The sequence below is a fragment of the Monopterus albus genome, unplaced genomic scaffold, assembly GCF_001952655.1.
Source record: "Monopterus albus unplaced genomic scaffold, M_albus_1.0 scaffold193.1, whole genome shotgun sequence".
Taxonomy (NCBI): domain Eukaryota; kingdom Metazoa; phylum Chordata; class Actinopteri; order Synbranchiformes; family Synbranchidae; genus Monopterus; species Monopterus albus.
In genome coordinates, this window is record NW_018128073.1 from 746,024 (window position 1) to 768,285 (window position 22,262).

General features: G+C 43.6%; 2 protein-coding genes and 2 long non-coding RNA genes across 5 annotated transcripts in view; 1 reads left to right on the forward strand and 3 right to left on the reverse strand.

Moving 5' to 3' along the window:
• Positions 1-3,700, forward strand: part of myo10 (myosin X) — an 88,993-nt gene extending 85,293 nt beyond the window's left edge. The window contains exons 37-41 of the mRNA XM_020617730.1: positions 54-190; positions 1,546-1,666; positions 2,335-2,811; positions 3,228-3,419; positions 3,570-3,700. Of these exons, the coding sequence (XP_020473386.1) occupies positions 54-190; positions 1,546-1,666; positions 2,335-2,811; positions 3,228-3,419; positions 3,570-3,680 (1,038 nt within the window). The 3' untranslated portion in view covers positions 3,681-3,700. The remainder of the gene's footprint in view (positions 1-53; positions 191-1,545; positions 1,667-2,334; positions 2,812-3,227; positions 3,420-3,569) is intronic.
• LOC109970277 (uncharacterized) lies at positions 22-2,422 on the reverse strand. The gene is made up of 3 exons (XR_002276390.1): positions 2,294-2,422; positions 1,532-1,678; positions 22-110 (listed from the first exon to the last, which is right to left on the reverse strand). It is a non-coding gene; the product is annotated as an uncharacterized LOC109970277 (long non-coding RNA).
• LOC109970278 (uncharacterized) lies at positions 2,709-3,658 on the reverse strand. Its single transcript, XR_002276391.1, has 3 exons — positions 3,530-3,658; positions 3,186-3,370; positions 2,709-2,796 (listed from the first exon to the last, which is right to left on the reverse strand). It is a non-coding gene; the product is annotated as an uncharacterized LOC109970278 (long non-coding RNA).
• The window catches only part of marchf11 (membrane-associated ring finger (C3HC4) 11), a 19,662-nt gene continuing 1,060 nt past the window's right edge, over positions 3,661-22,262 (reverse strand). Inside the window, exons 2-9 of one of the 2 annotated variants that reach the window (XM_020617724.1) lie at positions 21,697-22,247; positions 16,935-17,090; positions 13,078-13,270; positions 10,467-12,704; positions 9,498-9,677; positions 9,290-9,352; positions 6,922-6,989; positions 3,661-3,747 (exon numbers count right to left, since the gene is read on the reverse strand). In XM_020617724.1, coding sequence (XP_020473380.1) covers positions 12,382-12,704; positions 13,078-13,270; positions 16,935-17,090; positions 21,697-22,068 — 1,044 coding nt within the window. In that variant the 5' untranslated portion in view covers positions 22,069-22,247 and the 3' untranslated portion in view covers positions 3,661-3,747; positions 6,922-6,989; positions 9,290-9,352; positions 9,498-9,677; positions 10,467-12,381. Of the gene's footprint in view, positions 3,748-4,514; positions 4,601-6,921; positions 6,990-9,289; positions 9,353-9,497; positions 9,678-10,466; positions 12,705-13,077; positions 13,271-16,934; positions 17,091-21,696; positions 22,248-22,262 lie in introns of those variants that run through there. The other variant, XM_020617723.1, reaches the window with a different exon arrangement.

Here is a 22,262-nt window from a genome sequence, read left to right on the forward strand (position 1 = left end):
ATGGTCAGGGCTAGTGAACTGGACCCTTATTTACTGAATATTATCTGGGTCAGGTGGTGGAGAAGCTGATCCGTGGCCTGGCCATGGAGGACAGCAGGAACATGTTCGCTCTGTTTGAACACAATGACACGACAGAGAAAGCCATCGAGAGCCGCACTGTGGTGGCCGACGTGATCGCCAAGTTTGAAAAGTAGGTGTCATAGTGTCTGTGTGTGGTTTTACAGAGGCACATTGCATTCACCAAAGAAAAACAATTAGAGGATCTTTTCTCATAATTGAGATAATGCAGAGGTTAGAACGCTGCAGAACCTGCCTGAAAGTCTTCTGGTTTTAACAAATTCTTTAGTATCAAAGTAATTCAGTGGTAGTTGTGGGTACATCCAATAGTCCATAGCAAAAGTGAACTGTTAATAGCTAGTTCGGTGTGCTTAGTGTTCCAGAATGTAAACAAATATGGGCTACAACAGGCCATAAAGTTGCTGCCTACAGTGTAACTCGTTAGGCTGCATGTACTGAGCAGGAGGTGGAAAGCTTCAGAACCTGCTTGAGAAACACTAGGTTTTTAGGATTTCTTCAGTAAACTATGTATGTAAATCTGAAAGCACATCCAACATTAGGCTAGGTGCCAGAATGACCTGCTAATAGCTGACTCGGCATACCTAGTGTACAAACCATAAACAAACAGGCCTGGGCTAGAAACGGCACCCACACCGTACCCTACTTCCTGTATCTGTTCACAAGTGATGACCTAATGTTTAATGCTTTGTCATATGAGATCCAGGGATCAGGATTTTGTAATACTTAAGAAGACGGAGGTGTTACAGGCTGCCTGAGTTAATTGTCTAGATCCTATTGGTCTATCAGTATAATGAACACAAGCTTAAATAAAAAAAAAAAATTTCCCGCAAAAAATTTTCTTGCATAGTATTTTGGAAAATGTCATAAGTTTAATCATGCGAACATATTGTACTTTTACAAGAAACATCAAGTATGACATTGCCATAGATATAACGAGTGACCGTGGGCTGCAGCTTGGGTCTGTTTTTAGCCTGTATTTGTTTACGTTCTGGAACACTAAGTATGCCAAATGAACTTTTATCAGTTCATTTCTGCTACATGCTATTGTACTTGACTTGCGTTAAGACTGAAGAAATCTTAAAAACCCAGTGTTTCTCAAGCAGGTTCTGAAGCTTTCCACCTCCTGCTCAGTACATGCAGCCTAACGAGTTACACTGTAGGCAGCAACTTTGAGGCCCATATTTGTTTACGTTCTGGAACACTAAGGACACCGAACTAACAGTTCACTTTTGCTATGGACTATTGGATGTACCCACAGCTATCACTGAATTACTTTGATACTAAAGAATTTGTTAAAACCAGAAGACTTTCATTCAGGTTCTGCAGCGTTCTAACCTCTGCATTATCTCATAATTATGAGATAGTAAGTCATAATAACATCCTCCTTTTGTTTTCCTTTGGTGAATGCAATGCAGTTCCATATGGTTTTGTATTTTGGCCACTGTTAACTCACCCTCTGGCCTCCAGGCTTTCAGCGAGTCCAGATGAACACAACACTGGCTGGAGGTTTTACTTCAAGCTCTACTGCTTCTTGGACACAGACAACGTTCCCAAAGATAGCGTGGAGTTCGCGTTCATGTTTGAACAGGTACAAGTTAAACTGTAAGAGTCATCAGATTGACAATCAGAAAATAACAGTCACTGTGAAAGAGAAGGTAACATCTTCAGATTCCTCATGTTGTTCTGCCAGCAAATCCCAAATAGGTTTCATTGTTCTTGATAAAGCACAAACAATTAACCAATTATCAAAACTGACGGATAGACTCATTTCCTGTGAACTGAATAACTGATTATCTGAGTCCTGATTAACATTAAATTAACTAAAGTATTTTGATATAGCTTTTCATAATGTTGAATACTTAAAAAACAAAAGTCAAGCACTAAAAATTTCCACCAAATATCTGAGTAGATTCATATGCTTATTAAATCTTAATGGAGTCATTTTAGGGTTCTTTTCTATTTTTTTTGCTACAATTAGTACCACAGCTTTGTGTCAAGGCAAAATCAAACACTTGCGCTTTTGAATTGCATGTAAAAATGTTTTTCTCCAATCGGGGGACTGAAAAATTACTTGGTGCGGTACTGTACAAAAATGTAGGCAGATACCAAGTGCTATTGATGAGAAAACATCTGCTTCAGCTTGAAATAGTCTCGTTTCAAAATGCTTGTTTTGTCAGATACTTTAAAAAAAAAAAAAAAGAAAGCAGCTGCTTACCTACAGACGCAGTCTTCATCCTTTATTCTCTCTGTCTACAGGCCCATGAAGCAGTCATCCGTGGTCAGTATCCGGCCCCGGAGGAGACTCTGCAGTTCCTGGCTGCACTGAGACTTCAGTACCTCCTTGGTGACCACAGCTCCCAGGCCGGCGCCCCTGAAATGTCCCAGGTGTTCCCTATGGCACGACTCCGGGCGCGGGTGCAGAACTCAGCCAAGACATTCGCTCCAGGCACCGGATCCGTTGCAGACCGCTCCAGCACGGCAGAGAGGAAACGATCAAGCTTCCTGGAGGGAACACTGAGGCGGAGCTTCAGGAGCGGCTCACTGAGTCGACAGAAGCTGGAGGAGGAGAATAGCCTGGAGGTGTGGATGAGGGAGGAGACAGTGGCCGTGAGAACCAGCGTGATGGACAAGTGGAAGAAACTGCAGGGCATGAACCAGGAGCAGGCCATGGTCAAATACATGACGGTGGTGAAGGAGTGGCAGGGATACGGATCCACACTGTTCAATGTGGAGGTGAGTAACAGAGAGAAAGGCATCAATACAAACCGCATTCATGAGAACGTCACAAAATCTGCAAGTATTCTACATCGTTAAGAAATGATGGTCAATTGGAAATGACTAGTATTAAAGCTTTGGTAAGAAAACTTAAAACAGCGAAGGTGGCGATGTAATGTTCGGAAATTTCAAATTAAAAACTCACTAAAAGCTGTGTGCAAAAGGCCAGAAAGATTAGAGCAAAACATTAATACAGTTTGTCTTAGCACTTCCTGATTTCTAGGAAATAATTAGTCACGACTTTACATCAGACTGTCAGACATTCTTGCTCATGTACAAAAGTTCCAGACAGCTGACTTCAGGTGTTTCAGTGTGTGTGACAACCTCCCTACCTGTCAGTCTTCATCAGCAGACCTCTCATGTGTTGTTTTCAGTGTCGGGACGGAGCGTTCCCCTCCGAGCTGTGGCTGGGTGTGAGCAGGGAGGCCATATCAGTGTACAAACGAGGGGAGCCGTGGCCTCTGGAGGTTTTCCCATACGAGCAGATTCTCTCCTTTGGAGCGCCGCAGCCCAACGCCTACAAGATTGCAGTGGAGGGCCGAGAGCTGGTCTTTGAAACCCAGATGGTTCGTACAACATAAATAAACTATGTGAACTTTAGGCAACATCAGCACTTACTGGTCATTAGCAAACATATTCACGTTCAGAAAAGCATGCAGATCATAGGACCCCCTACCTTTAATCCTGAAACATCATGAACTCCTCCTCCTCCATAGGTCATGGACATCGCCAAGCTGATGAAGGCCTACATCAGCATGATCGTCAAGAAGCGCTACAGCAACTGTCAGTCCGTCAGCAGCCACGGTAGCCAGTGCAGCGCCTGGTGAACTCTGACCTTATGGCCACATGCCCGAGTGCAGCTGGAGGGTGAAGCGTGGACACCCGTCCTTGGCACTGTGGAGAGAGCAGCTCGTACATGTCAGACTGCCTGTGAATGCTGGAGACAAACCACAATCACTGTTAACTAGTTCTGATTACTACCCTGACTGGTTTCATTCCAAAACATCACACAACCACACTGCTAATCATTTAGCAGTGATTAAGTCGACAGGGATCCGCTGTGAAAACCAGATTCTGTGATACCACACAAAATCCTGTTGCTGGAAAACTGTCAACAAATTGTTCCCTTAATTTTGTAATTTGTGGCCTCAGTTTTGTTTTGCTTGCAAAATTTTGTGCTTACCATTAGAAGACTTAAGTCGTGTCCTCAAAATCATAGTTACATTGCTTGTAACCTAAAGTGAAGGTTTAATGCAGCTTTGTTAATCTTCCTGATGCTAACACGCTCCCCTGCTACAGGGACTGTCGCTGCAGGACGGGGCTATTAGTTACTGAGGTGTTTGTTCGTGTGGCTGCGTGAGTACGAGTTTGAACAGGTGTCTGTCCGAAATGTTAAAAAAAAAACAAAAAAAAAACCTTCAGGCCTTTTTTCCCTCTGCTTTGAAAAACTCTGGGACTTGACCATCTTGATAAGCCGTACACTGTAAATATGTAACTGTACTCGTCTCAACTATTTCACTGTTTTGATTGAATTGCTCCAAAGGTCACACAGGTGCCTTTTCAGACTAAAGCAGATTGTCTGTCTTATTGATGCCATGTTTGTAAGTAGAACCTGAAAGGTGCTCCCATGTTCCCTTGAACCACCAACATACCTGTACATTGCAAAATCTGTCCTCGCACACAGGCCATTCAAACTAAACTCCAGGATGAAGTCCTGTATGTTTTTTCCTCGAGACTGGAATTTAACCTCGAGACAAAGTGATCAAAATGTCAAAGATCCTTAATGTAGACAGACTTCTGCATCAACTAAAACAGATTTGCTAGAGGGGAATGACCACCATCAGCTCATGCATCGCAAACCTCCTACGCTGAACTGGATTTCCTCGTGTGTCCAACACACCTGGCCAATAAAGCTGATTCAGCCAAATTTAAAGCCACTACATGGAGAAGGTCCAACTTTTCTCCACAGAACCACATATCCTGGGCTGAGGTGCCCATATGCTCCAAACTAAGAGGATTAATGATAGTGGAAGAGAAAGTTAACTGCTGCATAATTTGCCATTTTCTATTCTGTATCAATCGCAACAACTGGAACAGCAGCAACACAAACATCCCCTTTAAACGACAGCGGCTCGACACTAATGTGAAAGTCTGGCCCAGAGGTGCAACAGTCACCACATTCATGGGCTGTAAATACAGCTTTGATATTACAAAACAGAGTCAACAGGACAAATTTAAAAATCCTGACTGCCAACATCTTTTCACCAGATCCACAGGTGCCACTGAGGACATGCATCATCTCTCTGCAGCTGCACAAAAGCTCCAAAATGAAACCTCAAACGTTCACTGAAGTCTCATCATCTACAACAGTTGTGTGCTTTAAAGCTTCACCTAACAGCAGTAACTTCGAGTTATTGTCTCTCTCACGCTTTAGTTTGAATGGCCTGTTGTGTTGGACGGTGCGCAGTACAACACTCCCCTGGAGCTCCGCGGGCGGCAGGTCCATCCAAAGACTGTGTGTGTGTGTGTGTGTGCAGGTGTCTTCTACAGTGCCTTGTTGTATATTGTGTACACTGACTGTTTTCTATGTGTGGTTTCATTTTTATAATGTGCAATGTTATGTATATTACATAATCATGTGGCTGTATATTTTGTCATTGCCTACTTAGTTTTTCCTACATAATGACACATGGCGATTTCCTCGAGATTAAAAAACCTTGTATTTTTCTCTACACAACCGTGCGGCTGACAGTGTACAGTACTCCTGTTTTCTCTATGAGCTCTTACAAACGGTTACACGTTTGGTCTGAAGGTGCCTTCGCTCGGATTTTCTTTGTTACACTATGTTAACAGACTGAATTAACAGTAGCACCTCTAGATTGTGAACACTAAAGATTTGTTTGGTGCCAGAGATGATGCCACAATTTATATAACATTACACCGTGTTCATTTCAGAGACAGGGATTCCCACATTATCACCACATCTCTAATTATGTTACAGTTCATGTGATGTGAACATTCATGAGCCCACAATGGGAAACGTGCTATGATTTCCCTCCAGCGTGCACGTTGGCACAGAAAAGCACCAGAACCGGCAGCAACATGTGACCTCACCGGGTAAATTGCATTACAGGTTAGAAACAGATGCATACAGGAACTCTAACATTAAGCATAAGAAGTAAAAAAATAAATAAATAAATCCACTTTCCTGTGTCACTGGGGTTTTACCTGTTGAGACAGACAGATTTTAACTTTCTCTTTTTCTAATCTGCAAACATCACGTCTCTGTGTCTTAATGTTAAGTTTTTCAATTAAACATTAAATAGATAACCATTATAGAACAGCACCCTAATCATTTCCACAGTGGAACAACAAGCCTTCGGCTCATGGTGTCTGCTGTTTTGGGCTTCGTGCAGATTTTACATCTTTATCACCTGAAAGGTTTAACACTGATGATTTACAGCTATGATTTTTTTTTTTTGACAGGAAAAGGAAAAACGTTCTAAAAAAATCTTTAAAGGAAAACTCCAGCTCCACTTTGGGGCAAGTAGACTTTACCTCAAATTGTTAATATCAAAAATTCCTGAATGTATTTCTTTCTAACTCATCATTTGACCTGCACGGTGAAGTCACATGTTCCTCGCTCCATCCATCCAGCTGTTTCATCATGTTGCCCACTGTCAGCTCATAAATGACGCCGTCACAGACTGTGACATCAGTGACTAAATAAAATGTTAGATCATAACCGACAAACCACCAAACTGCATTTACTGTCCAGCTTGTCATTTGTTCACATGCTGAGTGTATACATCTATCCACCAGAACAGGGCTTTCAAACACTCCACAGTGAAGTGAGAAATAAAACACGGAACCTACACTACTTCCTGCTAAACAGTCCCACAATGCAATGCAGCTAATTTTATAAATGCAGAAATCGCAGCTGACTCAGAAATCTGTTTACTGCTCACTACTAAATGACCGGACATCTACAGTACGAGGGAGCGATTTCAGACACAGCCATCACTAAATAATAAAATCCCTCCATTTGTAACTCAAGACGTGGCTGACCTGGTAACGTCCCCTGGTCCTCATCCCAACCATCCGGCTGTCTGGTGCTTCTCCAGGTTGCTGCAAAGCTGCATGAAGAAAAGACATCAGTCTTAAGAGGAACTGAATTCTCACTTTATTTTTAATAACTAGGTGAAATTTCTAAACTTTAGTTTGTTATCTTTGCTGACAATGAAACCGGGTAAGTAAGAGCATCTTTGACAGCTACAGTGCCTTGCGAAAGTATTCGGCCCCCTTGAACTTTGCGACCTTTTGCCACATTTCAGGCTTCAAACGTAAAGATATAAAACTGTAATTTTTTTGTGAAGAATCAACAACAAGTGGGACACAATCATGAAGTGGAACGAAATTTATTGGATATTTCAAACTTTTTTAACAAATAAAAAACTGAAAAATTGGCCGTGCAAAATTATTCAGCCCCCTTAAGTTAATACTTTGTAGCACCACCTTTTGCTGCGATTACAGCTGTAAGTCACTTGGGGTATGTCTCTATCAGTTTTGCACATCAAGAGACTTAAATTTTGCCCATTCCTCCTTGCAAAACAGCTCGAGCTCAGTGAGGTTGGATGGAGAGCATTTGTGAACAGCAGTTTTCAGTTCTTTCCACAGATTCTCGAGTGGATTCAGGTCTGGACTTTGACTTGGCCATTCTAACACCTGGATATGTTTAGTTTTGAACCATTCCATTGTAGATTTTGCCTTATGTTTTGGATCATTGTCTTGTTGGAAGACAAAGCTCCGTCCCAGTCTCAGGTCTTTTGCAGACTCCATCAGGTTTCCTTCCAGAATGGTCCTGTATGTGGCTCCATCCATCTTCCCATCAATTTTAACCATCTTCCCGGTCCCTGCTGAAGAAAAGCAGGCCCAAACCATGATGATGCCACCACCATGTTTGACAGTGGGGATGGTGTGTTCAGGGTGATGAGCTGTGTTGCTTTTACGCCAAACATAACGTTTTGCATTGTTGCCAAAAAGTTCGATTTTGGTTTCATCTGACCAGAGCACCTTCTTCCACATGTTTGGTGTGTCTCCCAGGTGGCTTGTGGCAAACTTTAAACGACACTTTTTATGGATATCTTTAAGAAATGGCTTTCTTCTTGCCACTCTTCCATAAAGGCCAGATTTGTGCAGTATACGACTGATTGTTGTCCTATGGACAGAGTCTCCCACCTCAGCTGTAGATCTCTGCAGTTCATCCAGAGTGATCATGGGCCTCTTGGCTGCATCTCTGATCAGTCTTCTCCTTGTATGAGCTGAAAGTTTAGAGGGACGGCCAGGTCTTGGTAGATTTGCAGTGGTCTGATACTCCTTCCATTTCAATATTATCGCTTGCACAGTGCTCCTTGGGATGTTTAAAGCTTGGGAAATCTTTTTGTATCCAAATCCGGCTTTAAACTTCTCCACAACAGTATCTCGGACGGGGCTGAATAATTTTGCACGGCCAATTTTTCAGTTTTTTATTTGTTAAAAACGTTTGAAATATCCAATAAATTTCGTTCCACTTCATGATTGTGTCCCACTTGTTGTTGATTCTTCACAAAAAATTACAGTTTTATATCTTTATGTTTGAAGCCTGAAATGTGGCAAAAGGTCGCAAAGTTCAAGGGGGCCGAATACTTTCGCAAGGCACTGTATTCCATATCATTCACTCTCCACAGATTTATTATTATTCATTTCCAGTCCAGAAACAGCAGCAGTGTCCAGTAACTCTCACTGTCTTCACCACCTGGACAGTTACTGTTTTCACTCCATTTCCAGTTCCCTTGTTAAAGCAGACTGTGCTGTTCTGCTTGATGAGGTCTCTAAAGGCGTTTTGTTACTTATAAAACTGACAATGTGAAAAAAAAAACTAACATTTATTAGTGTTAAACTTAAAACAGGTGGGTTGCCACATCACGCTGGACAATCAGCCTTTTCTGTGAAGGCAGCAGTTCTCTGGAGTAAGACAGGGAGCCGCACATCATGTAGCACTTTAAAAATCAAATATAAAATATGGTTCAAATCCACTCAGACATGTTCTCATTAATGACCTGATTTTTGATGGAGTAACTTGTTTGTAGCGCCTGTAGCTTTTTATTATTTGTCATTTTTAATTAGGTTGGGACTGTGGGTGTAAAGTAGCGGTCGAGCTAACCCCGGCACATTCACCCTGATGTTATAGGTGTCAGTGTTGATTAATGCGCACTGTCCCATAATAAATACGTAAAAACATCTGTGGTCATGTCTCTCAAGTCAAATACAATGGCCTGGATGTGTGTGACAAGCTCTGCATCACAGAAAACATGGAGCAGGTTTCATTACAGGTGTGACTTTTGTGGGTTGGAAAAAGAAGTTTAAAGCAAAAAAATGTGAAGAGGTAAAAATTTACCTGGTGACGTCAGCTGCTCCCGGTGACGTCAGCTGTTCCTGGTTCCATCCATTGATTCTGCTGCTGTTCTCGGTCACGGCCAGTTTACATAGAGAAGGGAAATCAGTCTTAAGATTACATATATGTACATACTTATACGTGCCTTCCCCTTTGATGTTCCTTATTCACAAGTGAATTAAACAGTTGGCCATGAACAGACCCAGCTCACCTCTCCGGTGGACATCCTTTTTGGCAGTCACATCTTTGTGATTTGCTGGGAGCGTTTGCTGTCAGGGCGGCAGACAAGAGGACACTGAGCAGAGTTGTTTGTGAAGTCCTCCGACATCAGGTCACAGTAAACCAAACACCCGTCTCTGATAGTTGTCCATCGTCAAGGCACAGGATCTTCCTGAGACATCACAGTAAATGTGGAATTGTGTCAGTGTGGAGCACAAACTACCCTCCACATGAGAAAAGACCTGGCACCTGACCATGTCCACGAGAGTTCACAGGCCAAGCTACATCTGTGATTCTGTGTCAGTGCTCAGGAAACTAAGGTAATCTGAAATATAAAACATTTGTTTAATCCGTTTTCTAGAATCTTCAAAAGTATCTCTGATGCTGTAGATAGCCTACATGTAGATGCCTTCTGTCTGCCCTGAAAGGTAAAATGTTTGCCAGAGACCACACCATCACTGCTCTGTCCTCAGCACTGAGGAGGAGGAGGAGGAGGAGGGCAGAGGACATATGTTGGTTCCATACAGGCATCATCTGTGAGAACTAAAATACATCAAGATGCAGGTTAAAAGACAAAAAGGTACACTAGTAAATCAGACTCTTCTAACGCAAAGTGTAATTTGTACTCATCGCTACAGTGGAAGCAAATTCTCCTGATTCCTCAAAAAGGGTCTACGGGGCTCAGCTGGGTGCAGGACCAGACTGATGGGGCTCGCGTTGCACCACATCATGGAACCGCGATCCCAACAGATCCGAGTCCACTACGGTCCTGATCTTGTTCTCGTCCGATAGATATGAAGAAACCACACAACGAGGTTATGGTTATAGCATGAAGCTGACTGTGCATGGCTTATATATCATGTCGCTTCCAAGCACATGCGTCATTGCGCACGACACAAACAAAACACAAACCAACTAAAACCCCAACTGCACTTAAATTAAATGAAATGAAACAGCCTACCTGAGTGCTGCTGCTGACCACGTGTACCCCCTGATGGAAATTGGTGACCGTCTGCTTCCAGCAGAATCTCATAACGCACGTCATTCAAAGCTGGTTCCAATTGTCTGAGATGAACTGCGCGTCGCCTGGTGAGTGGAGGGGAGCGCGCAGCAACGGTGACGGAGGTCGGCGACAACAAGCTGCAGTCGATGCGGGGACTTAGCGACGTTTACACCGGCCTTGCCAATCTGCGCAGACGCTAGGCGAGCTCCAGGAAGTGAAGAGCCTCTCTGACTCTGATCTACTGTGGAAATGGGAGTCCTGAAACTTTAAAACACATTCACTTAGTAACATTAACAGCAAACAACATCTCTTGGCTGTGCTTTAAGATTCTATGCATGAAAACTGAATTCTGGACAAGGGTTTAGAATATTCTTGTCTCATCACAAGGCTGAAGTAATCCCATCCACACCAGGTAAAGTCCTTTATATGTTTCACATGCACTAGTTAGTACAACGAGTCATATGATCACATCTAAAGTCACACACAAAGGTGGGTCAATCAGACTCAGCTGGTTCTGCTGTTGGAGAGGTGGCGTCCTGTTGGCGCCATTTAAATCATGCTGACCTTAGACACATCCTCTTGTAAATGACAGTTAAACCCTCGTCCAACCACAAGTGATAAATCAAAGGAGTGCAAGTCAAAATGTTATTTGAAACAGTAGCAAAAAGCCAGTGCAGAAAGCTGGACTCACCAACATTTTGATGTCCTTGCACTTTCCCCAGGGAGATGCTGCGCGCCACCGTTCAGGCCACCATCGAGTTCGGTGTCTGGCAGCAATGCTTTAAAGTCACTTTGAGATCAGGCAAATAACCCACACCTCTCTCTGTGCATATACATATTCTTTATACATGACATATTACATTCAAAGGAAATAGAAATACAGCCAACAGCAAAAGTCACATCATGTTGGTTGTGTGCTGCACAATGCAACGTCGTTACCCAGCCTCTTAAGGCACCAAAAAGAAAAACAACCCAGTGACTCTGGTCGAGAACAGAACCCCAAATCCATCACACCCCAAACTCCAGAGGGCCCCTGGAAGCTCAACAGAACAGAGTACATACACATCAAAACCACAGTTAATACCAGCACAAACGATCTGAGGATCGATCCTTCGTGGCCACCCGGCACAAACACACACCAACAACTAGAAGATACAAAGTTCACATACTAGCATCACTGTGCGCCAAATGTTTATATCTGTGTGACCAACAGGGGTTTTGTGCTCAATCAATATGTATCGATCTCCGAATCCTGCATCGTCTGTCAGCTGCTTGCTGGGAAATACCTGGTAAGATTTCTCTTGTACAACAAGTAAAGATGTATCCCGAAGAAACACAGTGATACAGAGGCAAAGTTCTCTACACAGTATTAAAAACAGATCCAGGTTAAAGGTCAATGAGCAGAAGTGAAACAAAGCTGAGCTGACAAAAGTACTGGTGTCTGAAGTACTGCAGTGTACCTGTAGCTTTTCTTTGCTTACAAAGCAAATGTTAACTGACGAAACGTTGTAACTACTGAAATGACCAACTTCTTGTTGCACACAGCCCACCGTGCAACCCCAAACTTTCATGAGATGTGTGATCATGTGAATACTGGCAAGTTGTAAATATGACCTTTTCTGTTCCTAGGGAGGTGCTCAGTGTCTGTGCAGCAAACACAAGTGTCACTTCTGAAAGTAAAACAGAACAGCAACAACATCAGCTCAGTTGTTTAACTGCTTTGAGGACCGGCCCCAGAGCACATAAACAACTCTGTTCAGGTAAAAGCGTCACATTCAGGAAAAGGAAACCCTGCTGAAAATAAAGAAACAACAGGTTGTGCAACTCTATAAACGTTTTTACCACCAAGTGTAAACCATCAGAGTTCCTGGTGCTACACCGATGTTACACGAATAACGACCTCTCCTGAGTCACTGTCCTGGCTCAGGTTGTTCCGGGGCACCAGACCGGGGCAGAAGGGGGCCAGACAGAGACAGGTCCACGGCTGTGGCCCCAGCTGGGTGGAGTGTAACGGTCCATTGGGCCCGAAGGTGACCAGAGGTAACCAGAGCGTCCTAGGAGCTAGTGAGGAGTGACCGGTGCTCGTCTCCTCCATATCCTTTGCCTTGTCGTAGCTCTGCACGTCCCAGTGGAGGTTCATCGCCCGCCAGCGCATGAAGACATTGTACACTGCTGCCCCTTCATGGACAATCAATCCTGTTACACCAATGAAAATGGACAAGAAATGTTGATTCTCTCTTCTTCTACATGAGCTCAAAGCATTTTACCTCTAATGAAGCTGTCTTTAACAGCATCTGTTTCTCAAGCTTAAATCAGACAGAACATAAATTAGTATTAGACTGTGCAGTTCATGCTTGATGAGTCTAAGTGCTGAGATTTCAGGCTATTTTAAGGAAAGTGGTCTACAGGTAGCTCTGAATTTTCATGGAGCTGTCAAGGAAGAACTCGCCCCCTCAACAAGCACATGCACGACCACAGGGTCTTAATAAAATCAAGAACACCAAAGTCCTAGAACATGTGGGTCAAACCTCCCCATGACGACAGCTCCAGTGACCATGTCCAGGCTTACCTACGCAGACCAGGTCCATGAAGCCGTACATGCCGTAGCAGATCTGGAAGAGGACGTCACGGCGCTGCCAGATGGCCTGCGGGCTCAGAGCCGACCACAGCAGCCAAGAGATGCTGGCCACCAGAAAGAGAGAGCCCAGGAACACGGCGATGATCTGCACCTTCTCCACCAGGGTGATGGTGATGGACTGCCACTGCATACAGACAGGAGACCACACTGAGGACAAGATGTAGGCCATATGTCACAGAGCCTACTCCAATAAACAGTTTCTGATTGGACAGCTCTTTGCAGTTACAAGGGGATCTCTAAAGTATATTACTGATAGTAATACAATATATGTTATGCATATATATTCATATGGACCTCACATATAGGATCAGTACTTTAAGTGCAATAACATCTGAAGAACTGCCATTTGTAACCTGCTGCAGGGTATTTATTTACCTACTGGTGCTTCAAAGATCAGACTGCACTTGTGTTACAGTTTATGTAGACGTGGTTGAAACGAAGCGCACTGTCTGTGCAGCGCTAAAGAACTACAGCAGCAAGACAAAACTAGGTTTGAAAGGCCCGCAAATAAATGGCCACGTGCGTGTTGGAGTTGCTTCTGCCCGTGATGCGTCTCAGAACGCTGCAGCATCATAATGAAGTTCAACCCAAGGACGCACGCACAGAGCAGAGGAGCATCTCAATTTGTCTAAACAGCTGAGCAAAGCCGCATCAGCTCCTCCTCCTCATCCCTCACTCACTCATCCAGGACTTGGAAAAAGCACACGTGTAAAGTGAAGGGAGAAAGGCGCGCACACGATAACAACTGAAATATTTGGGTTAAATTAATCTTTTCACATGTGTAAATGTCAAACAACACGTGGTCGTGTGCCTTTTCATTTAAGATGTAGGTACACTTCTGAAATAATTAGAGCTTAACTAACGTTTATGATGCATGAACATTAGTCGTAAAATGCCTGTTTTTATTCCTCTAGTTTTATGATCTTAGGATCAATTCAACATCGACCTGACTCACAGCAGCAGCGGTACATACTGCAGTGCCAGTGTTGGCTGTATTTGTAATAAACGGTTATTATCTGTGTGAGTACATCTTCTTTATTATCTCTTTATGTCTCCGTCTGTGAAGGCACAGACCCTGCAGGGCAGCCAGTCCCTCAGTGTGAGCAACCTGCTGAAAAAAAAAACAGCGCCTCCTGCGGGCTGCTACAAATAAGAACAGAACAGGATGAGGAGGACTGGATGTGTCTAGGAGGGACATGTCTGTTTCATTTCTGTCTCTTCAGCCAGCTTACAAAAAGACACATTTTCCTACTTGTCTCTTGTGGTGCGAAGCCACGCAGATAGTTGTGGTTCTGTTGACTGAAGCAGATATCCAGAGTAACAGGGACGTTCAGCAAGGACACTTCTGTCCTTCAGACCTTTCCAACCTGTCTGACTGCTCGTGTATCTTGACCATCAGACCTTTTTCTCTGGGTAATTTCACCGGGCTATTGTAACTTGGCGACCACAATATTAATTATCAATACAAATGAAGGAGGAAATAAATTAGCTTTTGAAGCAGCTAGAAATCAATACCTTTATGGTAACAACGGATCAATCAAATAACGTGATTAAGGTGCACAGAATTATTACCGGAGTCTGCATTTCCCCTCAGCACTAAGTAGCTTTATGGGGCACTTCAGTTCATTGCTTTGGTTTTACTCTTCCGGTTCACTCTCACCCAGGGATGGATGACTGAACGGGCCCAGGGGCCCCTGGACTAGAGCACAGTGAGATAACTGCTTTCTGTTGGAAGTCGATCAAAATATGAAAACAAAGATCCAACAAATGAGGAAGGAAAGATACAAAACCACTAACAAGAGAGAAAAGACCCCAAAGACAGCAGTGTCTCAGAAGAGACAGAAACAATGATAAACGCAGAACAACAAAAAAAAAAAACTACACTAAACAAGTAAAAGTAGGTGGAAAATGAGCAAAAGTGAACACAAAATGACTAAAACCAGTTGCAAAATAACTACAGAAAGACACAAAGGAGCCACAAGACAACCTGACTATCAATCACACGGTTGCTCAATCTGTAAGTCTGAAGAAGAAGAGGAACAGTTGTTTGTGCCTGTGCTAATACTTTTGTATAACATTTTGAATGCAGGACTTTTACATGTAACAGAGTATTTAAAAAAAACTGCTGTATTTCTGCTAAGTAAAGGGTTTGGGTGCCTCTTCCACCACTGGTTATTTCTGATTTAAGGTGTCAAAAAACCAGACTTCCTAGCACTGAAATGCCTTGTCCCACAGCTACAACAGCCTGTCCTCCATAATGTCCTACAGGCAGTGAACAGACTGACTGGTGTGCCCCTCACCTGGCTGGAAAACCACATCAACCAGAACAAGACCAGGTGTATCAGAAGGTGAGAATGACAACTTATGACCAGGCAGCCCCACGCTGCCCTGAAAAGCTGCTACAAGCATGACAGAATCTCCAAGGAGGAGCTGGAGGCAGCTAAGAAGAAGTGGAAAGAGGCCGTGAACAATGTAAAAGGGGAGGGAAGAGCCAAGTCAATAAGGACAAAACAGGAAACAGGACAGTGGAGAAGAAAATGGAAATTAGAGTTGGACAGAGAAGGCGGTTGGTGCTGAGCGGATGACTGTGAAGCCCCACAGCTCTCCTTTCAGAAGACTGAACAGAAAGTAGAGCTTTACTGTGCCTCGGCTGTGTGTTTGCTCAGTCTGCCAGCGACTCAAGTCCCATCTGGAGCCAACAGATCTCACTGGGCATGAATGTCCTTAAGTGAACGAAACGATCCGGAATGCAGATATTTTAAGCCTCAGGAGTCTCTGCCTGTTCAGGCTCGGAGGAGAGGAAGCACCCTGACGCTGTGAACAGCCGGCGGCGACCGAAGAGGAGACGAACACTCGGCACCTTCACAGTCGATGCTGCTAAACACCAGTTTTATTTCTGCTCTGTTGAAAATAAATGCTTCATTACATTATTTTAGATGCACAGTAGCTCCTTGAATTTATTTGAGCAGAACCCCTTAAAAACTTACTTTTAACAATTTTGTGCACTAACACACTTCGATAATCAAGGGCCAACAATTCAGCGTGATCTTCAGACTGAAGCTCTATGTTCCTCACTTTAATCATTATGGACTTTAATGACTTTGGTGTTGGTTTAAGCCTGTTGTTTCTCAGTTTAGCAAGTTGAGGAGATTTTCAGATACTCTGCGTTTAGAGGTCCAACAACACTGAGCTCATACTGTGTGTGTGCAGACATTATGGCATGACTAAGGCATTTCTTGTTTTGGTTTTGTGAGAAATATGTCTTCACTAATGATCACCTCAGACATTTCCTCACTAATGCACAGCATTATTTTTTCCGGCCCAATTTTAGCTGTAATTCTGCTTCATCACTGTGGTTGAAGCTGTGCAGCCATGCTGCTAAATGGACTGAAGGTCTGCACTTTTGACACAACAGCTCTGTTTCTACTTGAAGCAGAAACTTGAGTCTCATTTAAAAGTCAGAATGTGAACTCGTGGCAGCTTTGTCCACTTATTTCTACAGCTGATGACCAATGAGTCATTCTTTTAAAAAACTACTCCTTATAAAAACACTACGGTCATTCCTTCTCTCCCTTAAATTTACTACTTTAATTTTAATGTATAATATCAAGGAAATATTGTGGGCAGTAGCTTCCCGATTAAAAAATAAGTAGGTGCGTCTCCACAAGCGGCGACGCTTTGAGGTATAGCTTCAGTGTGCTGGGTCAGCTGTGGGACGAGCCCATGAAGTCAGCAGTAGTTTTTAGGTCAAAGCAGCAGTGTGAAAACCACCTTCTGCAGTAATTTACCTGCCAGGGTCTCTTCATGTTGATGGCGATCACTTGGAAGCGATAGCAGCAGAGCTCGCAGGTCCAGCAGCCTCGCTCACTGATCCACTTCAGCAGGCAGTGCTGGTGGGTGTAACGCACCGAGCCGTCACACCGACACGGGTTCAGCAAGTCACCCTGAAGACAACAGAGAGGGCAAAGGTCAAGTGTGGAGGGAGGTGGCAGATAATTAAAACAAGGAAATAACGAAGGATTGTTGGGAGAAATGTATAAACCTCACAATATGGTTTTATGATTGTGTGGCCAGCTGCTCAGTACTGCTCTGTTTAGCCATGTTGTTACTGTTACTCCTGCTGATCACCATCAGATACAAGCCATTACTCTGTTAGTGAATATTCTCCTAAAGGACCACACTTCTGTTGTTATATCACACTATGGTTCATACTTGGATTAGTGTTTTAGATTATCAGAGGTTGTTCCTGCAACTGCGCAAACATGCACAAGCATGAAAGGTTGTGCAGGCTAATGATTCACAGTGGATGAGGACCAGAACGGCCAGGACACTATGTTAAGAGCTGCATCTGCCTGCATGCTTTGCACAGTCGCCGTAAATGCTATAAAATTTTGTTAATTGATGGTAAATAGGTTAAACATCACAAAAATATTGTTATAGTCTTAAAATCTGTGGACAAATTTGAAAAAAAAAGTCAAATCAGTTACTCAGATGCTCATTGACATGAGAATATTGTTCTATACAGCACTGAGGAACTCGAGAGCGAGCTCAGACTATGTCCCGACTTCAACAACCAGTATAGAGGAAGCAGAGTTCTGCCTGTTCCATCATTAGAAAAGCTGTTAACAAGCGCTCAATCCGCTCTCATTCCCTAACCGGTTAGCGTTGTGTGAACGTTTGCAGCACAAGAAACACTAACGTGCTGGAGGAACAGGGTCACCCTACGAGTTACTCGATACTTGATATTCATGTCAAGTCTGGTGTTCCTATTTTTTTGACCAGTGACAGATTAAACGTCAGAATCCTTTCAGGAACTGAGAGAAACTGTCTGCTTTCAGATCAATATTAGAACCGTCTCCCCAGTATTAATCTTGGTTCCATTTTCAAGGTCTGTCCGTCACCTTTGCCATCATCGAGGAGTCCTTGCTCTCAGGCCTCAGTTTGGCCTTTCCTCACAACAGGTCGTACATCAAAGGAAATGCACGACCTCTTGACCAGAGGGCTTTACCAGCATCGCCCCGATCAATGATCATTTCTCAAAGCTACAGTGTTCACGGATATTAACAGTGGGATGCAGCCCAACATCAATCTCTGCAGCCCCATCACCGTGCTGTGATATTTTCTTTCTTCCTCGAGGCATTCCTCAGATTGCTATTACTGTAGCCGGGACCAAGCGGCTGGGCTGTGAGTGGCATATTAATAGTATATTAAGGTCAGTGGTCAGGGAGCTCATTTTTCAACATGTCATATTAACCTTGTGGGTTTAACAGGACCTTGGAGGCCTTGTTTGAATGAACTGACGTTCAGCTCCCCACCGAAGCTGCAATTGATAAATCCAACATCAAGGTGCATTTTAATGCATTTTAGATTTCTCTAAGGGGACGTTTGATGAAAACTTTTGACTTATTGTAGTACCACCGAGGTCAACAAGGCTTCAAGTGGAGGGTGTACATAAAGCTAATACACTGCACGCAAGCATTTCTTCATGAAGACAATGGGATTCAGAGGAGACGTTAACGTGCACCAAAGGTCTCTGGCCAGTACAACTTATTTTAGATTAGGTTCTGTGGTCATTTTATGCCAATTTCCACCCAAGGTCCACTTATGAGCTCTTTTTCTGAGCTTTCAACAATAGTTCATGGTCTTCATCAGCACATAAAGGTCAAAGTGCAGTTAAACGTTCCTAACAAGCCAAGTAGAACTTGAGTTAGGATTGTTTTCTCAAAGAGCACAGGAGCTTTCACTGCACTGCACTGAGCAGGGCCCTGAGCTGTGGCTAAACGCTCTAAGAGTCTAGTAAATGAAACTTCTGATCCACGCTGGCAGCAGCGGTCCACTGCTGTTTGAACAAACTATCGACCGCAACCTTGAAGGAACCAGATGGAGAGGTCCGAAAAGACCAATAGCATGTTCTTACTAGTTCATCACAAGTGAGCGAACTCCATCTGTTGTAGAACAGAAAATTGTGTAAGTGGACCTTGAGTTGAGGTCGATTCGTCAGCTGCTGCTTCCTGACCCGTCAGGTTATAATACAACTCCTGACAGTTTTGTGAATCACAGAGCACTGGTTTCGAAAGACAACAGGACAGACAGGAGATTAGAATTCAGGCCAGCAACCTACTGATGAGTGGCCTGTTTTTGGTGTTAACATCTTGTTCTCACTATCTGCTCAGCTGTGAATATTTAAAGAGTCAGATTTCTCTTTTGCAGCCTTCTTGACAACTGGTGAGCTTGCCCCGGCCTGCAGCGCTGTATCAAAATCAGATATCAGTCTGGACCCGGAGGCAGAGCTATTAGATTAACTCTGCTAATAGGCTATAGCCCACGTTCAGAAGACAGGATATTCACTTAGGAATTTACTGCCCTGACTCCTCTCCTGCCTTTAAGCTCCGGCAGGGCTGAATCGTCCCTCATCAAGGCTGGCTGTCATGAACCATACAGGCCTACGGAGTGTCAGGTTTCAGAGCATGTGTTTGTCCCTGCTGGTCCACATCTGTCCATCCACCTCCAGGAAGACGTGCAGACAGCCAGACTGATGCGGCGCTCAGGGATGATATTTATTATAAATAGATTATGATTCAGCCACTGTCATCCACCTCTGATATGACGGATGTGGTTCACTTTGTTTCATCGTGTATTGATTGTACAGCTGACCTGTTAGCTCATTTTTCTATGGGAAAACCTGACTCAACTCCACACAGGGATTAAAAAACAATAACTTTGTCATTATTCTGCCTCTCGGTTGATCATTTTCACTAAACTTTGATGATCAAATGGTTGTTTTTACCTTGAAGAATTATCTTAGCACCACTTTGTTATTTTAACTGATTTTGTTTTGCTTCTTACTGTGTTTTAATGCATTTATTAAATTGTTTCATTTACCTCTCTTTGAAAGGTGCTATGCAAATAAACTTGACATTTTAAAATTTGGCGCAAAAACAAATTTAATCATTTTCTATAAGCATCAACTAAAACACCCAGTTTTAAAGACCAGTTATGACTGGGAAGAAAATGTGAACCTTCTAAATTGAACTGCAGAAAAATGATATAGTTCTGGCTTCCTCCTCTCGTGTTTAAGTTTGTCGGGTTTGCACAAATCTGGATTTGAGTTGGAACCTTACTGGATGTTTTTAAGGCTGGGATTGTCTTTTTTTTTTTTTTACACTGAAGAATTTTCTTCTTGTCAGAATCTGGAGCATCATAGCACAATTAAATTGTTCACTGAACTAAAACTGGGGAACTGATGAAACAGCCCACAACACTACTGTTCAACTTATTACTCAACTGACAACTGAGCACTAAATGAATGAACAGAATATAGACATAGATGTTATTTGGATGCTTTACAGATTATCAGTAACCACATACGACTCAGTGAAGCTGCATCAGCTGCCAAAAGCAAAAGACCTGCTCTCAGCGCAACTCACTTTAAAGTCGGGACACTTACAGAGCAGCAACTTGTCCACATGTAAACTTGTATTTATTCTCATCATTTTAATCTTTCTTGAGTTCCAACAGTGTGGCCTGGACGTTGACCTCTGACCCTGGACCTCCTAACTATGCATCAGTGCCCCACTCAGGATCTTGATGTACAGAGTTTTCCTCAGTCTTCCTTTTGCTGTTAAACTATTAGAAGACGAGGTAAATATGTGCAGAACAACAGCGGCGAGGCCTGCGCCCCTTGATACATTGCAAATAGTTTACAATTGACCAAAAAGCAGATAAACAGGAACTAATTCCTAAAAAAAAGTCGAGAATTGTTGTAAAATAATGATAAAAAAGCTCATCCTAAAGCAAACAACCATTTGAATTGATAGTTGTCGAACAAAATCTCCAAAATCTAAAAATATCCAAGTACCCATCAGCAGATTTTCATAAGGAAGCAGATAATGTCATTAAAATGTTTGAAACAATTGACTAAGGTTTTTCAGCTAGCTGTATTTAATATCTATGTAAAGAAGTGCATAAATCAAGAAAACCTCTGCATTCTAAACTCAAGTCTGACCACACAACTGTGGAAACAGTTTAATGCTGTTGTGCCTGTTGTTGTCCACTGTCACAGGCTACTCTGTATTGTGCAACTCAGTTGGTAACAATCAGATATTCCTCATGATGCTGAGGGTCCCTTAAGGACCCCTCAAGGTTTTGCTGAGCTCACTTATAGAACCGCTGACGTTGCTGCAGCAGGTAAAGGTGCTGCTGAATCAACTTGATTTCTGTACCATCCCGGGTGTTTTTACTGTCATGTTAAAATTTCTGTAGTAATTATTGCACGTCTTTACATTTCCTTTGATACTGAATCTGACTGGCTCTCTTTTAATAATAATCATCGAAGTCCATCCAATCAGTAACGTTGCAAAAGCCTAGATTCAGCAGGTTCACCTCATCTTAATTAGACGGGGTGCTGCCATAAGCCAGTCGGGGTCCAGCGCTTTAAGGACCGGACCCCGCACCTTCATTCAGTTTAACACATTCAAAAAATCGGGAGTCTGATAACGCCCTGGTGTCAGACCTGTTAACGGTTTCATCTACAAGTAGTTGCACATTTACCTGCTCTGCGCCTTGGAAGCAGATCCGGCAGCTGGGAGTGGGGATGCAGGTCTCGCTGCTGCAGTTTGAATGCATCGCCTGGGTCTTGCACGATGTGCCCCCGACCGCCCCATCCTCACCGGAGAAATTCCCCCCGTTGTTGTCCTGGTCCTCTGCGCTCCCCCCACATGTGTCCCTGCAGCCTCGGCCCGCCTGGCATCCATCTCCTTCCTCGTCCTCCTCTCCCTGCTCCGTCTCGTCCTCATCGTCGGGGTGCGGACGTCCTTGGGATTCGTGCGGTTCGCCTTCCTCCCAGGTGTGGTGGAGGGTGATGGTAGTGCCTCCCCTGGCTTCTCCACAAGCTGGCCCTGCCTCTCCCTCCTCTGTGCTCATAATAAAATGAAAAGTCGAAATACAATTGCATAGATGCCACCCGTCAAGCGTACACGGTATCCGCTACCACTGCGACGCAGGGATGTGATGCTGCCTTTAAGCTCCCAGATCACGGTGCTCTCAGCGATTATGCCTCCGCTCCGTGGATACCGAACCGAGCCGTGCTCCTGTAGGCGGACCTACGGTGTGGCAGC